We start from the raw sequence: 14,790 nt of genomic DNA, 5'->3' as shown, positions 1-14,790 counted from the left end.
CTCGTCTTTATTCCTTTCGGCATATCCGTTAGCACTTTCGTGTACCTTGCGGTTATCGACATTTGGTCTTCTATATAGGATAGGCTTTTGAGGTTCTCCCCTTTGCCAGTATTATAGCTGTCCTCTCCTTGGCTTGATTGGAAGTTTGTGATTCTTGATGATTTAAAAAGGTCAGCTAACCAGATTTATCATCAAATGGTGGATGCCAAGAGATGGGTCACGGAAAAGGGTTTGTGATTCTTGATGATTTAAAAAGGTCAGCTAACCAGATTTATCATCAAATGGTGGATGCCAAGAGATGGGTCACGGAAAAGGCTAATAAAGTATGGCATACTCGGGATAGCAAAAAGAAGTGGTAGGAAAGATTCATCCGGCTTTGGAAGTCTAAGGTTCCGTATCAGGGTAAAGTGTTCATGTGGAGGCTACTTATTGGGGGTCTTCCAACTGGCGATGTGCTGCATGCCCGCAAGATCTCTGCTGGTTGTTGTGTGTTCTGTACTACATGTGATGAAACAGTGCTTCATCTTTTTGTCTCTTGCCTTGTTGCTAGACAAATTTGGAGTTTTGTTTCCCGTGAGTGGTCCATGGCAACTTAGCACCAGATATCAATTCGTTCGTGGATTATGGGAAAGATGATTTCCTCGTCTTCTTTGCATTCAGATTATTCCTGCCTTTTCCATTTCCTTAGATGGACAGCCCTGTGGCATATTTGGCGTACTCGGAATGCCTTCATTTTTGAATCAGTATCGGGTATCCATGGTCATGTGGCCCGTGTTCGTGGTTTAGTGTTATGGCAAATCTCCTCTATGGTCTCAACTGATCTGGTTCTTCTTGACATTTTTGCTCCTTGGCTGGATATTGTTTGCTTCACTCCAGCTGTCCTTCCTGAGTGACATTTCTGTGTTAGAGTTGTGGTAGACTTTTAGTTGTATCTATGTTTTTTTCTTTGCTAACTTGATGGTCTGATGTAAAAAATGTGAGACTTGTATCCTTTCTGTTTGGTTGACCTGAAGGCCGGATGTAAATATTCCAATATTAATTTATGCTTTCACAAAAAAAAAAAGAGAGAGAGAGACTCAATCTGAAATTTCAGACAGTCAAAAGCAGTTACAGCACATGTGAAGGTGAGAGATGGGGAAAAAACAGGAAGAAAAAGCATACTATTTAACTTTGAAGCAGTCCTGTCAATGCTGAAGGCTGAGTAGACCATGTGCGTAGTCCAAGAAGATGTTTCTCCATGATCTGGGGTAGAGAGAAGGTAGGCGACAGTGAGATGCCACCTTTCTTGCTGATATCACAATGTTTTTTTGTGCTCCGTGTCAGCTGACCACCTTTTGGCTGGAACGTCATGTTTTTTGCTTTTATCTACCTGTTTTTTTCCCCAAAAGTTGGTCATGTCTGAAATACTATTTCATACTCCTCATATCATACGTTTTTTAGATGTTTGCAAACTGAATCATGCGCGTATGATAAACACTATGGAAGGGAGTGTGTAGACTCTGTGGGTACTATTACTCGGATGGATGGTATCTGTGTGGGCCTTTCGAGACTGCATTGGCAAAAGTCCTATCCCTCTGTAGTATAACATGGCCGGAAACACTTCCAATCTCGGAAAGCTTATTGAGGCCATGAAAAGAGATGGTGATGGTAGTGCCATCTCCAAGCGACAAGTAGTCATGATCCTTGATCCATCCGTCAAAGTATGCCGTTGAGATCTTGACATCAAGTGGGCTGGTAGCAAGTGCTGCCTCCATATGCTCAATTGAATTGAACTAGACTTTGAAGAACCCCTTTCCCAAGGGCACTACTTGCAGGATCCAGGCTGGGGTGCAGATAAGAGCTAATTGGATGGAATCCCTAAGATTGTGAACAGATGGGTGATCTTCAACCATTCTATAGGCCGAAGATGATGCTTCTAGGGCTGTCACTTTGTCCCTAAGTGCTATCTCTGTGTTCAGAGTGAAGGGGAATGATGGGAAGGCATTGGCTGAGCATGTGTGGGGGGTTGCAATGGAACCCCTTGGGATGATGAAGGGCGGCTGCAATTTGGGGTGATACGCTAGCTCTATGTGTTTGTGATGTGGGCACTTCTTGGTCTGTTGGCACCGGATTTTGCTGGTGTTCTGCCTATTGAGGTCATGCAGGGGAAGGGGATGATGGAGGTTGCCTGGTGCGAGGAATCGTACCAAGGCGTGAGTGTGGATGAGGAGGCTGATGATGTGTCCATGGCAGGTTTTAGGTGTGGGGAAATAGTATGTCCTGGGAGAGTTGGGAAGCAGGCCCCCTGCTTCTGCTTGACAAGTCAAAAGTCAAGCCTGACAAAACACGTGCCAACTGACTGAATTGCTGATGCAACTGGCCTGTGCAATATCAATCATCTGTCACCTGTCATACCAGTGTTGTTGCTGCCCTGCACAGCCTCTGTTGATCTGCGGTGACAACGGAGCTGACTCAGACTGTGAGCCATGTTAACACAACCTGTTTGCCTGTGACGTAACCTGCCTGCCTATGACGAACGACCTGTGTGCTGGACGCGTAACCTGCCTGCCTGTGACGAGCGACCCGTCAGAACTGATGTGTAAGAAGCCTGTGATGACTGTTAAAACTGTGTCGATTGAGATGTTTTCAGTGGCCGCATTTACAATTTTCCAGAGAGTTGCCACAAGAGTTGAGAGTTAGTACTACCTTCTTAGTTATGCAAGTCTTTGGGGGACAAAGACCTCATAGTGAACCTTAGGAAAACCTAAGTAATTGTATTCAATACCTTGGCAGCATGGGCAACCGGATCCATGCATCATTTCACATTCAGAGGGGATGCAGTGGAGCATGTGAGGGAATATGTATGCTTTGGAGTCACCTCCCCTAGTAAAAGGACAAACACTTAAACATTTTCATGATTGAATAATGAGCTGCACTATCCTGAGAAGACCCCCCCATGACTACCATTGAGAGTGTGCCTGCAAGGTACTACACAACGTGTAAGTGCACTATGATTGAGCAGCCACCCTTGGTCCCCAATAGTCTGACCACTGTCAACCTACTATAAGTGCTGAGTCAAAGCGGAAGCAGATCGAGAAAGAGAGCTGAGAGTAGGCACAGTAATCGAGGGGTTCAAGGACTCAGAGCTGAACAGTGTTTGCTAGGGATAGAGAGTGAGTCGTCGGATGGGTGTGTACCAGTGTGGTACACAAAGAATGAAAGAATATATTTATAGTTGGGGTATGGTACACTTACACCCGTTAGGGTGGGTTCACATGTGTAGTAATATATAAACGGGAGAGTGTGTGAAGGGCCTTTACACCCAACAACCTCCCACTTAAAGGTCCTAAACGAACCTTTAACCAACTCCCACAAGTCTAATACAATGCTCATGTGGAGCCTTTGCAAGACTTTTAGTGAGAACATTTGTAGGGTTATCTTGTGATTTGATCTTGGTCACGGTGACTAGACCATCATCCAGAACTTGTCAGATAAAATGATACCGAACATCAATATGTTTGGTACGTGCATGAAACATGGCATTTTTAGCCAGGCATACAGCGCTCTGGCTATCACATCTATGAAAAGTGTGTTTTAGCTCAACAGTTGTCTTACTCCACGGTCTTGTCATGTGAAGAAAACTGCTAGGGTTGAACTGAGGAAACATAGAGTGTACGATCACAACAGAAACACAAAGAGATAGACACGGACAGAGAAAGCAAAACTCAAAACCTAAACGTAAAACTCAAAACTCAAACAGAAGAAGGGTGAGAGAGAACACAACTCTGAAGTGAATGAATGCTGTAAATGAATGTAAGAGTGTATAGTGTGCTCAAGGGTTGAGCAATGTCGGAGTGTGACGTCCACCGGAGACGGATCCCAAGTTTGTGACCACCAGATAGAGTGTATGAGGAGGTAGATGTTGTAAACCCAAGTGACAGTAGATGCTGATCAGCAAACTCAAACAATAGGAGTGTGTGTGATGGCTGGCGGTTGTTCCAGACATCAAAACACAGATTTGAATATGCCGTAGGATGATGAACAATTGACACCTAGGCTGCACAGGTGCAAATGCAGGCTGAAACAATGTTTGATGTGGCTGGCGATGACTAGATGATCAGATTGCAGTAGATGATGATGTCGCCAGCAGTTGATGTCAGCATGGATGAAGGCGCCAGCAGCAGAAACAAGCACGGGTGGAGTGGCAGCAGTCACGAGAGTTGGACAGCCACATGGGAGGAGGCTGATGGCTGAAATCTGCACGTGGAGTGAGAAACCTGCGCACAAGGGATTGGCTGAATGAGGGCAGCCTGTCTATTTATAGATGTTGAAGGGTGCCCCAAAAATTAGGGTTTTTGGGGGACCACTGAAACTCTCTCGAACTGCTCCCCTTTTTAGGGTTTTTCATTAATTAAGTGTGTTTTGGGGTTGTTTAAGAATGCTAATCAGCTGAAAAGCGTGTTTTAGCTCGACAACTGTTGTCTGAACAGTTTGGAGCTGCAGCAGATATGTATAACTAACATAAGTACAAACTGGTTCATTTGACCTGTTTCAGGCTCGGATTGATCATGGCACTTATAAAAACTGATGCTTCTTTTACAGTCATATGCTCTAATGCTCTGTATCAATAAATGAAGGCTTATCTTAATCTGCAGACTTGGAAATTTTGTTACGTACCATAGGCTACCATGGCCAGAACCATCTGCTCCTTGGCAATTACAAGTTCTCTATGAAGATGAATACCTGGTAAATGAAAACCTGTGTTATGATTGTGCTGACTGGTTTAGAATCTTCAATTTTAACCTGTATGTTATTTGTTAATACCAGCTGGCATTGAATAAACCATCGGGCCTACAAGTTCTCCCAGGGGGTCTCTTCCAGCAGCGGACAGTCCTTACTCAATTGAGATGGAGATCAGTGGAGCCAGATGCAGGTGGCACAAACTCAGAGGGATCAGGCAGGCTGGGACCTTCCCAGCCCTCGCCAGTTCATCGGCTTGGAAGAGGAACATCAGGTACTTTAGCTGATCAATGGCTAAGATAGGTAGGGATTGCTGATGATATCCCTCTTTGCCAGACTAGTGATGATTTCTTTCCATAGAAGTTGTAATTGGTAGTGTATCATCAAATGTTCATTCTTATGGCTTCTTTGGTCTTCCTGAATAAATATTGGTGTATAACAGGTTAGCATATTCAATTTAGAGGTACTAGGCAGCATGGTAATCTTTTCTTGAATTATAAACAAAATTATTATGCAAGTAATTGTCAATTTGAGAAAGCACATTACTTTTTTAAGGTAAATAGCAGAGAGTATGGTTTGGAGGAGGGGGAGGGGAGGCAGACCGTGGACTACTGACTCCTGAGCTTCAAAGGCACATATACTCAGGTCAAAAACATAAACAGGGTTTGAAAAGGTAGGCCTAAGCATCTCCACCAATAGGCTTGCTGCCATTATATGCATTTCCTTTTTCTACCTCTGTCCATGCTGGCCTGCTGGCAGTTGTCACCCTCTTCCCTCGCATCTGTGCTGCATCTGTTTGCACAGGTCTAATTGTTGATGAGTGTTGAGTTGCTGCACTGTCTCTAGAGGTATGTATATGCTTAATCCTCCAGAAGTGTGCACTTTTTCAATGTCTCAAAGCCCTGCATCATGACCACTAGCATCTATATTCCTGCATTGATTTGCAATTTGACATTCCTCTCCCTTCTTATTTGTCATTCATTACAAAGATGATGGATTGAGAGTTTTTGGAATACATCTAACAAAAGTAGAAATCCTTGAGGCCGAACCCTTCCCAACTTCATTTTCCTTTTTTAGAAGGTCCCTATTCATAAGGATCACATGGAGCTAACCTCAGTCATTGTACGACAACCCTTCGAGAAATGGGGGATTGACTTTATTGGACCCATTAGTCCCGCGGTACAGTATTCACAAGCTAAGTACATCATTGTCGCCACCGATTATCTGGTGAAATGGGTAGAAGCATGTGCTACAAGAAAAAATGATGCTAGAACCACTGCCAAGTTCTTATGGAAGCAAGTGATCTCACGATTCGGCTGCCCCATCGAACTTGTTAGTGACCAAGACATACGTTCATCAATGATGTGATAGCTCATCTCCTATCCACCTTCCTAATCATCCATTGGAAATCTTCGCCTTATTACCCTTCGGCAAATGGCTAAGCTGAATCCACAAATAAAATCTTGGTGAATGTAAGGTAGTCTCTGCTTCGTGCAGTAACTGGGATAACAAGTTGATAGTGGCCTTGTGGGCCTACCGTACAACTTATAAAACGGCAGTGTGTCAGACTCCATTTAGGTTGACCTATAGAACTGAGGCAATTTTTCCATTAGAGTTCTTCGTCCCTAGCTTGAGGATAACCCTTCAAGAGAGATGGGATGGGAAGGAGGCATGGATGGAATGCCTTGTTGAGCTCGAACGCTTATTGGAAACTTGGCTTCTAGGCACCCATGTGCTAATATGCGAGAAGGCAAGACGCAAAAGCTGGTTTGACAAGCATGTCAAGGAGTGAGACTTTGAACAGGGCGACTTAGTACTACTGTACTCAGTCAAGGGACATAAACAGAAAATGAAGTTTAGGGGGTTAGGAGCTTCCAAAGTTCGGGTCATTAGCCGAACTGGCAATGTAGAACTCGAAACCGTGGAAGGTGAGAGCATAGGATTTTTCAATGGCAGCCCCATAAAGAAGTAGTACCCTCCCATGCACCCATTGCACGAGCCTCCAATGCTAGAGTCCCCTGTCAATGTACGAGTAGCCACTATCAGTTTTTTGTTGAAGAAAAGATGATCACAACTTATAATTATTGCCCATAGAACTCACCTAAATTTGGGACCATTGGAATGGATCCCTTTGAATTGGAGAGAGAGCACCCGAAATGTTAAAGGTCAAATGCTTTGTAGATAAGTTTTAGGGAGAGGTCAGGACTAAGTTGGAAATCAAAGAACCTGGAACCTTTTGAGGAAGCTCTAAGGATAACTATTAAAAAAGAGAGAAATTTTGAGGAAAAAAGAAGACAAACCTCTGAGAGACCAAATATTGAGAGTAGAGACCAAACTTTGCAAAAAATGCTAAAACCATAATTTGTTGATAAGACATGGATCTGAACTAGGACTTGAGGTAGAAGATCAAAATTTTATGGACTCAAAGAATATGAGATTTAATGCCTTGAGAAGTAAAAAATGGTGTAGAGGAACAGGAGGATGTATGGGTTAGGGTAAACATGGAGTGCTCAGTTGTGGCAACCAGTTGCAAACGATGGCCATCTCTCAGTTGGGGGAGAACAAACCATCTCCACAATGACTTGCCGTCCAATGCTTTCATCTCTACAAGGCTTGATGGCATGTTCATATGATCCATTTGGTTTGCATGAACCCACATTCACTCCTTTTTTTTTCATTTTCCGTAAAAGGTAATTGTATTAATTATGAAAAAAGTAGAAGATTACATGATCACAAAATACAGGATGGCTCTATGTTGCACCTTGGGCAGGAACCGATTGTGAGTCATTGGGGAAACTTAGATTGGTACCAATATGACCATAGAGGAGGCTCTATAAGTAGAACAACTCAGCCAGGTATATCTATATGTTTTGTTTCACATAAGCATGTGTTTGGTAACCTGCACTTGGCAGTGCCATGTGGCACTTCCATGTCAGCAGCAAAAATCTAATTTTTGTTTATGCTATATAGGGTGTTTTAAGTTTCCATAAAAGGAATAGAGAGTTTATTTTGTGAGAATCTATATCTAGGGTCCTCAAATTCGAGTTGACACTCCAACACCTCCTCTTTAGATCTAATTGGAAGGATCCTACCCTATGCTTTAATAATGCCCTTTAATTGTCTCCCATTCAAGGCTTTGGTAAAACACATCAGCAAGATTGTCTTTAGAAGTGCAAAATTACAAATTGATTACTCCAGATGTACTTGCTCTCGAGTCAAATGGTAGGCAACATCAATGTGCTTTGCCTTAGTATGATGCATGAGATTCTTTGCAAGAGCAGTAGCACTTTGACCATTTGAGAAGATAATCATGGGCAAATTTTGATCAACATGGATGTCTTTCAACAACTTAGGAACGGGCTTCAGATGTTGTAGAATAATAGGCTTTATATTCTGCTTCAGGGGAAGAACCTGAACATGAAAGTTGTTTCTTGCTAAGCCAAGACACAGGCCCACTACCAAACATGAAACAAACTCTTGAAACTGATATTCTATCATTTATATTTTCAGCACGATCAGCATCGGTATATCCAAAGATTTGATCATCACAAGAATAAGTAATGCCATAGTTAGCTGTGCCTGCAGCATATTTCAGAATCCTCGAGCATTCATGCCAATGTGTTACATGAGGATTATTAGAAATCTGGCTTAAAGTGCTAATTGAATAGAAAAGATCCGGTCTAGAGTGAGTCAGGTACCAAATAGAGCCAATAAGTTGCCTATACTTCGTTGAATCTTCAAATTTTGAGACTTGTCGTTTTTGCTTGATTTGGAATGTGGCACAAGGGGACATGCAACAGGTTAACAATTCTCCATTCTGTATTTGACAAGAAGCTGCTTCAAATATATGAATTGTCAGATAAAAATATAATCCTTGAAAGGTCACATTTCTATCCCCGGATAATAGTGAAGAAGATCATCACTAGAACAGCCGCAAATCTTTCAACAAGTAATACATACAAATTTGAGTTGGTCGGAAAGCTATAAAACCCATAATCAATGAAAAACTTTTGAATTTTATCATATCAAGCCCTTGGAACTTGTTTTAGCCCATATAGATCTTTCTTCAACAAACACACTTTGTCTTCTTTTCCAGGTTCTAGAAAGCTTGGTGCTTGTTCAACATAGATCTCTTCGGAGAGATCTCCATTTAAGAAGGCCAACTTTAAATCCATTTGATAATTCAGCCATCCTTTTTGTGCACACAAAGCAAGTACACAACTTATGGTTTTATATATCATTGTAGGAGAGAAAGTTTCTCCGTAATCGATGCCTTCTTTTTGTGCATACCCTTCAACCACAAGTATGGCTTTATGTTTGTCCTATACTTAGTCTTGAAGATCCACTTAACACCAATGACTTTTTCATCTAGAGGCTTATCAACAAGTTCCCAAGTATTATTTTTATGAATAGAGGCTATTTTAGCCTCTATGGCCTTTTTCCAATGTGGAATCTTCAAAGTCTCCTTTGCACTTGACGGCTTTGCATCATCATTAGCAATAAAATTTATTAAAGCAAGATTAACTTCAGCCATAACCGATGTGCTTCCTTTTTTCTAGTTGACTTCCCTACTTGCAGAAGTTCATGATTAGTGAGTTTAGACTCTTTTAATGTGGTTCGGTGATAGCTAGAGAAGAGAGAACCTCAGCAAACACAGATTTTGGATGATGGCGACATCATCTGATTGATGACAATAGGTCCAGCTAATGACATTAGTAGCAAACGCAAGGTGCAGGTTGTAGGCGATAGCTCCAAGGTACTAGGTGACAGCTCCTAGATACAGGTGACGCCTCTAGGATGCAGGCGACAACTCATAGGTGGAGATGAAGGCTAGAATTAGGTGCGCCAAGCATACAACAAGGGGAAGGTCTAACCGCGATGTCCTCTCGAACGGGATGTGGGCAGCAGAGATACGACTCTTGAAACCTGCAAAAACCAGATTGAGGGAGAGTGGTGGGCTGAATGCCTATTTATAGAAAGTTTGGAGAACCCAAATTAGGGTTTGGCATATGCGACATAGTAACTCTCTAGGATCGTGTTTCTTTTGAAAATAATAAGGTTTCTTTATTTAATTAAGCATGTTTTCAGAGAAGTGCTTACTTGTGAGTACATGGAAGGCATAGTGTTAAAGCGTGGTATTCCCTCTAACAACATACCATGGTGCAGAGAGGTAGTGAAGTGCAGGTAGGTAGTATATGGTGTGGAGAAAGAGAAATGCTAGGAGCTGAGATGGGGGATCAAATTCCTAGGGTTTTGGATGTAGAAGTGGAGTGCAAGCCAAGGTTTTGGAATAAAGAAGAGAGGAAAGTGATGTGTGGATTAGAAGAGGTTGGGATGGAAGGGATTTGAGAAGAGTGGTTCACATGCTCAAATGAAACAGAAGATGTAGATGTACTTTATGGAGGATGTTTGCTTCGAGGGCCCGCTCTATTGAAGTTTACATACTAAAAATGATTGGAATCCTGCACACCAAAAGGAGAAATAGAAGAGGATCTTGATTCATACGACTCAAAGGGATTGTACGAACCTGACATCGGGCTTGGCTGAGATGAAGAAGATGGGTCATCAATCATCCCAAATGTCATATGTCCTCCATGATCGGAGAGGTGATTAGTCTTACCAACCGGTTCGTTCGGATGGAGTAGCAAAGCTAATAGGAGGGGTGTAAGCTTGACTATATGTAATGTGCAAGTACTCTTTAAACTCCTCCTTTGTCAAGTGACTGAAATCTAGAATAGGGGAAGAAAATAAACGTGAAGGTGAAGGTGGGGTATCCTCTTCTTCGTCAAGTCCATAATGCTTCCTTAGGGCCTCCAATGATGGAGAAGCTTGATAAGACAATGTGGGAGCCCGAGAAGGAGGTGCCAAAGACATTATGAATCAGTTATGTGTCATTGGTGTACCTTGCATAGAACCAAGCCTCTACAATATCTGGAGGATACTCTTTACAAGAGCACTGGCTCTAATACCATGTAAAGATATGCTAGGGTTTGCATGGAGGAAACTTAGGAAGTATGACCATGTCTGAGAAAAAAGGTTTCAAATAGTGATATGCAAAATGCAAAATGCAAAACACAAATAGAGAAGAGAGAGAACTCTGAAGTGAATGAATGAATGCTATAAATGAAGGAAAGAATGTACAAGATGCTCAAGGGCAAAGCTATCCAACAGGTGGTGGCTCTCATGGGAGTAGGTTGAGGGAGGTGTTGATGTGTATTGTCCACTGAAGATGGATCTCGAGTGTAGTAACCATGAATTGGAGTAGAGGCTGATAAAGAAAAGTGCTGAAAACATAAAAATGGCGTGATGAAGATGATGGCAGTTGATCATCGGCAATAATGGGAGGTTAGGCGACATCGTAGACCACGTAGCATTAGTTGTTGAGGGCTAGACAGCTAGTGGAAGATGGCTGATGGCTAAAATATGTAAAACAATGTATAGTGAAAGTGATTGTGAGAGAAAGAGGGAGAGACAACGAGACAATGAGATGAAGAATGAATCACACACTTGTATTGCTCACACTTGCATTGAAATAGGTGAGAGTACACACATATATATAATAAAGTTGTGGATATGGTAGGTTCTCTTGCTAAACTATTCTCTACATGTTCTAGATCCATCTTATCTAGTTCTCCTAAATATCTAGATAGTGTTTTTCTAGATATTCTCTAAGTGATTCTAACATTCCCCCCCTCTGGAAAATGTTAATGATATCTTTTAACATTCTTCCTCCCTCCACGTTGTCAATTGAGAGAGTGACAAGGTTTTGCTATCTTCTTGCTACTACAGTACCATCCAAATGTGTGGAAGAATGTAGTCCAATAGAGAGGCCTCAGACAATGTCTTCTTGGGCCTTGAGATTTAGGGTATGAAGGGTGTCCCCTTCTTCAATTGTTGTTCTAATTGAGATAGAGTCCTCTATTTTAGGATGCAAAAGAAGAGACTAATAGGGGTGACAAACATTGTAGTATTGAGAGTGACCAAGAGAGCTAGAACATGCTTGGATGGATGAGTTGAGAGCATGAGAACACAAAATAGAAGAGTCATGATAGAGAGATGGATGTGAGGGGCCTTCATTTAGTAGAGTATTGGGGTTGTCCATCAAAGAATATTCTATGTAGTCCATTAGTTGACAAGAGAGAGTGAACAATGGACTTAATGAGGATACAAGGATGGAACATATGTGTTGCACGATGTGTTCTGGCAAGGATAAGATAAGAGAGAAGGTTGTGATGTGGATAAGGCTCGGGAAGTGGAGAGAATACCTCAATGAATCAATGATAGTCCCATAGAAGAATAGTGATACTAACAATCAATCTTGCTAGTGCTATGTATTGGTGAGTCCTCCTTTAAAGATTCCCATTATATTATTGTGTATAAGTTACTGAGGATGCAAAAGGTGGCAATGGAGGTGTGAAAGGGCGTGTAAACAAGGGATTAAATATGTGGTGTGAATGGGGGGCGTGATAAGATAACATTAGGGTTTTAAAACCTTAACAAGATAAGCTTAAAAGCTTATCTATACCTGATAATTGTGTTGTTGATTGTGCTTGATGGGGCAAGCTTCTTGCAAATTGATGACAAATGCTGAAGCTGAGTTTGTGGAGTTGCGCTAGTAATGTTGGTGTGTTGCTGAGATGGCTGGGAGTTGAAGCCATGAATGTTGCTGGACTGTCACCGTGTGGAGCTGGAGCTTTGTTGGGCCTGCCACCGTGGATGATTATTTGGAGCGGCCATTTGTTGGATGTGAACTTCGCAGTGTTCCAACCACAAGGCCTCTGCTATCACTTTGTGCTTGAAGTCTAGAGACCTTGCACTAGCCTATGGTTGTAGTTGAGTGAAAGAAAAAGCCTATGAGAGATCACAAGATATCATGTTTTGTGGAGGTTGAATACATCATAATTAGATGTAGAGGTTGAATACATCATACTTAGATATATTGGGGGCAAACCACCTTGTTGTTGTGATTGTCCTGACTCCCACCATAGTGAGGGATCTTTGAAGTGTTAGCATGGAGTGCTGGGTCTGCCGCTGTGGATTGTGCTCTGATGGGAAAAATTGCTGATGAATGTTGCTTGTGAAGCACACGACTGCTGATGAGGATTGGTCTATTCAAATTTTCACCTTGATTCTCAGCTTAGTGCCATTGTTGATGACATGGAGATGCTGTTGATTGCAGGTTTTTGTCAGATATTGATAATGCAAACAATGATGTGCCCTGGTGTTCACATGGGACACACTAATCAGTAATGGCATCTTTTTATGTGTTGTCAATGATGGCCTGGATTAATTGCTGATCATAGTTGCCTCCGTATGTGGTACCGAACAGTCCGTACGGTACGATCCGTACGGTACCGTATGGTACAATTTCGTACGTTAAAATTGGCCTCTTTTAGCCACCTAGCCTGCGCGTCCTCGTTCCACGTTTCTTGTGCCTCCGCATCCCGCGTTTTGCGCTTCTCTTGCATTGTTGCGCTTTTTGGGGGGGTTGGGAAGCCTTGGATACCTCACCCCACCCCCCTTTTCCAAATTCCAGCCATGCAAAACTTAAAAATGTGCTCCTCTTTGGATTTCTTCTAGGCTCCAGCTTCTCTTGCACTGTTGCGCTTTTTGGGGGGGTGGGAAGCCTTGGATACCTCACCCCACCCCCCTTTTCCAAGTTCCAGCCATGCAAAACTTAAAATGTGCTCCTCTTTGGATTCCTTCTAGGCTCCAGCTTGCAGTTCTCTCTTTGGATTCCTTCTCTCTTTGACTGTTTGAACTTTGAACTTTGATCCTTCTCTCATCTACAAAAGATGCTCCTCTCCTCCATGCTTCCACACCAATTCAACAAGCACTTACAAGTTACCATTCTCATCTTCCTCTTTCCCGCACCCTATCGAAGCATTTGTCATTCTCAAATCTCATCTCCCATCCCCTCGGGCCTCTATCCCGCACCCTATCAAAGTATTTGCCATTCTCATCTCCCATTCCCTCTCTCTCACTCTTGCTCTTTCAACTTTACCCCACAACTTTACCTCGACCCTCGGGCCTCTCGAGTCTCCCTCCCTTTCAACTTTCAAGACTCAAGTTTCAAGAGTTGAGACTCAAGCATCTCTCTCTCTCTGTGGTCTCGTTTTTCGTCACCGGACCATGACTCGTGAAAAGCACGAGGCCTTCAATTTGTATGCGATCCATGTGGAGAGGGACACAAAGAAGTCCAACTCCCACCATTGGACATGCAAGTATTGCGGGAAGCGCTATACAAGTAGTGCAACTCAGCTTCTCCAACATCTTTCCAAGTTGGGGGGGCAAGTTGCTCCATGCAAGGAGATCCCTCAAAACATTACGCAGGAGATTCTTGCCAAGATGAGAGGGGGATCCACAAGAGGAGGAGGAAGTGGCTTATCGGTACCAACTCCTATGCCAACTAACGAGGAAGCATCCAATGTGGGGGTATCTTTAACCTATGCGGGAGAGGCCTCTACCATTGGTGGTGGGGGCTCCACATCCGCATTCGGCTCCGGTAAAAGACAAAGAGTGGAGGCTCATGCGGTGCCAGAGAGACGATCGTCTCTCTCTCAAGCACCCGGTCATATGCGTGGATCGGTTGCCTTTCTTAGAGAAAGGCAATGACTTGCGGACATTGAAATTGCATGCACGGTGATTGAGTGCAATCGTGCATTCAATGTCCTAAAGCAAGAGCAATGGAAGAAGATGGTAAAAGCCATTGCCAATGTGGGTCCATGTGAAGGATGGGCCGGTGTCACATACAACGACATGAGGACGAGAAAGATTGATGAAGAGAAGGAGAGGATTGATAGAGTCCTTGATCCTATTCGGGCTGCATTGATAAAATATGGTTGCTCCATTCTCACCGATGGATGGAGTGATTCTAAGAAACGGGGCATCATTAATATACTCGTTTCATGTCCACTCGGCACTTACTTTTTGCGGGCCGTAGATACTGGCAAGAGGGGGAGAAAAACAACAGGCGCATTTATCTACTGCCACATTCGACAAGCTATCATTGAGGTATACATTGGAATTTGTGTTTTAAATTTATTTCACTTTCTTTCATTATGATAATAT

General features: G+C 42.8%; 1 protein-coding gene and 1 pseudogene across 9 annotated transcripts in view; both read left to right on the top strand.

Annotated features, from left to right (window-relative positions):
* LOC148017831 (Pseudouridine synthase family protein) overlaps positions 1-14,790 on the top strand; it is a 147,225-nt gene that overhangs the window by 49,597 nt on the left and 82,838 nt on the right. For 8 of the 9 annotated variants that reach the window (XR_015687786.1, XR_015687787.1, XR_015687788.1 and 5 more), the window contains 2 exons: positions 4,635-4,725; positions 4,807-4,993. Coding sequence is in view for 6 of the 9 variants with exons in the window: in XM_087662316.1 (XP_087518442.1) it covers positions 4,635-4,725; positions 4,807-4,993 (278 nt within the window). In the remaining 3 variants the exon portion in view is untranslated. The remainder of the gene's footprint in view (positions 1-4,634; positions 4,726-4,806; positions 4,994-14,790) is intronic. The other variant, XM_087662320.1, reaches the window with a different exon arrangement.
* LOC148017832 (uncharacterized) lies at positions 13,852-14,784 on the top strand (annotated as a pseudogene).

Source organism: Lygodium microphyllum, chromosome 21, assembly GCF_053477565.2.
Source record: "Lygodium microphyllum isolate KBCC chromosome 21, Lygodium_microphyllum_v1.1.10, whole genome shotgun sequence".
Classification (NCBI taxonomy): Eukaryota; Viridiplantae; Streptophyta; class Polypodiopsida; order Schizaeales; family Lygodiaceae; genus Lygodium; species Lygodium microphyllum.
The sequence above is the reverse complement of the archived record's forward strand: the minus strand, read 5'-3'. Positions and strand labels throughout refer to the sequence as shown.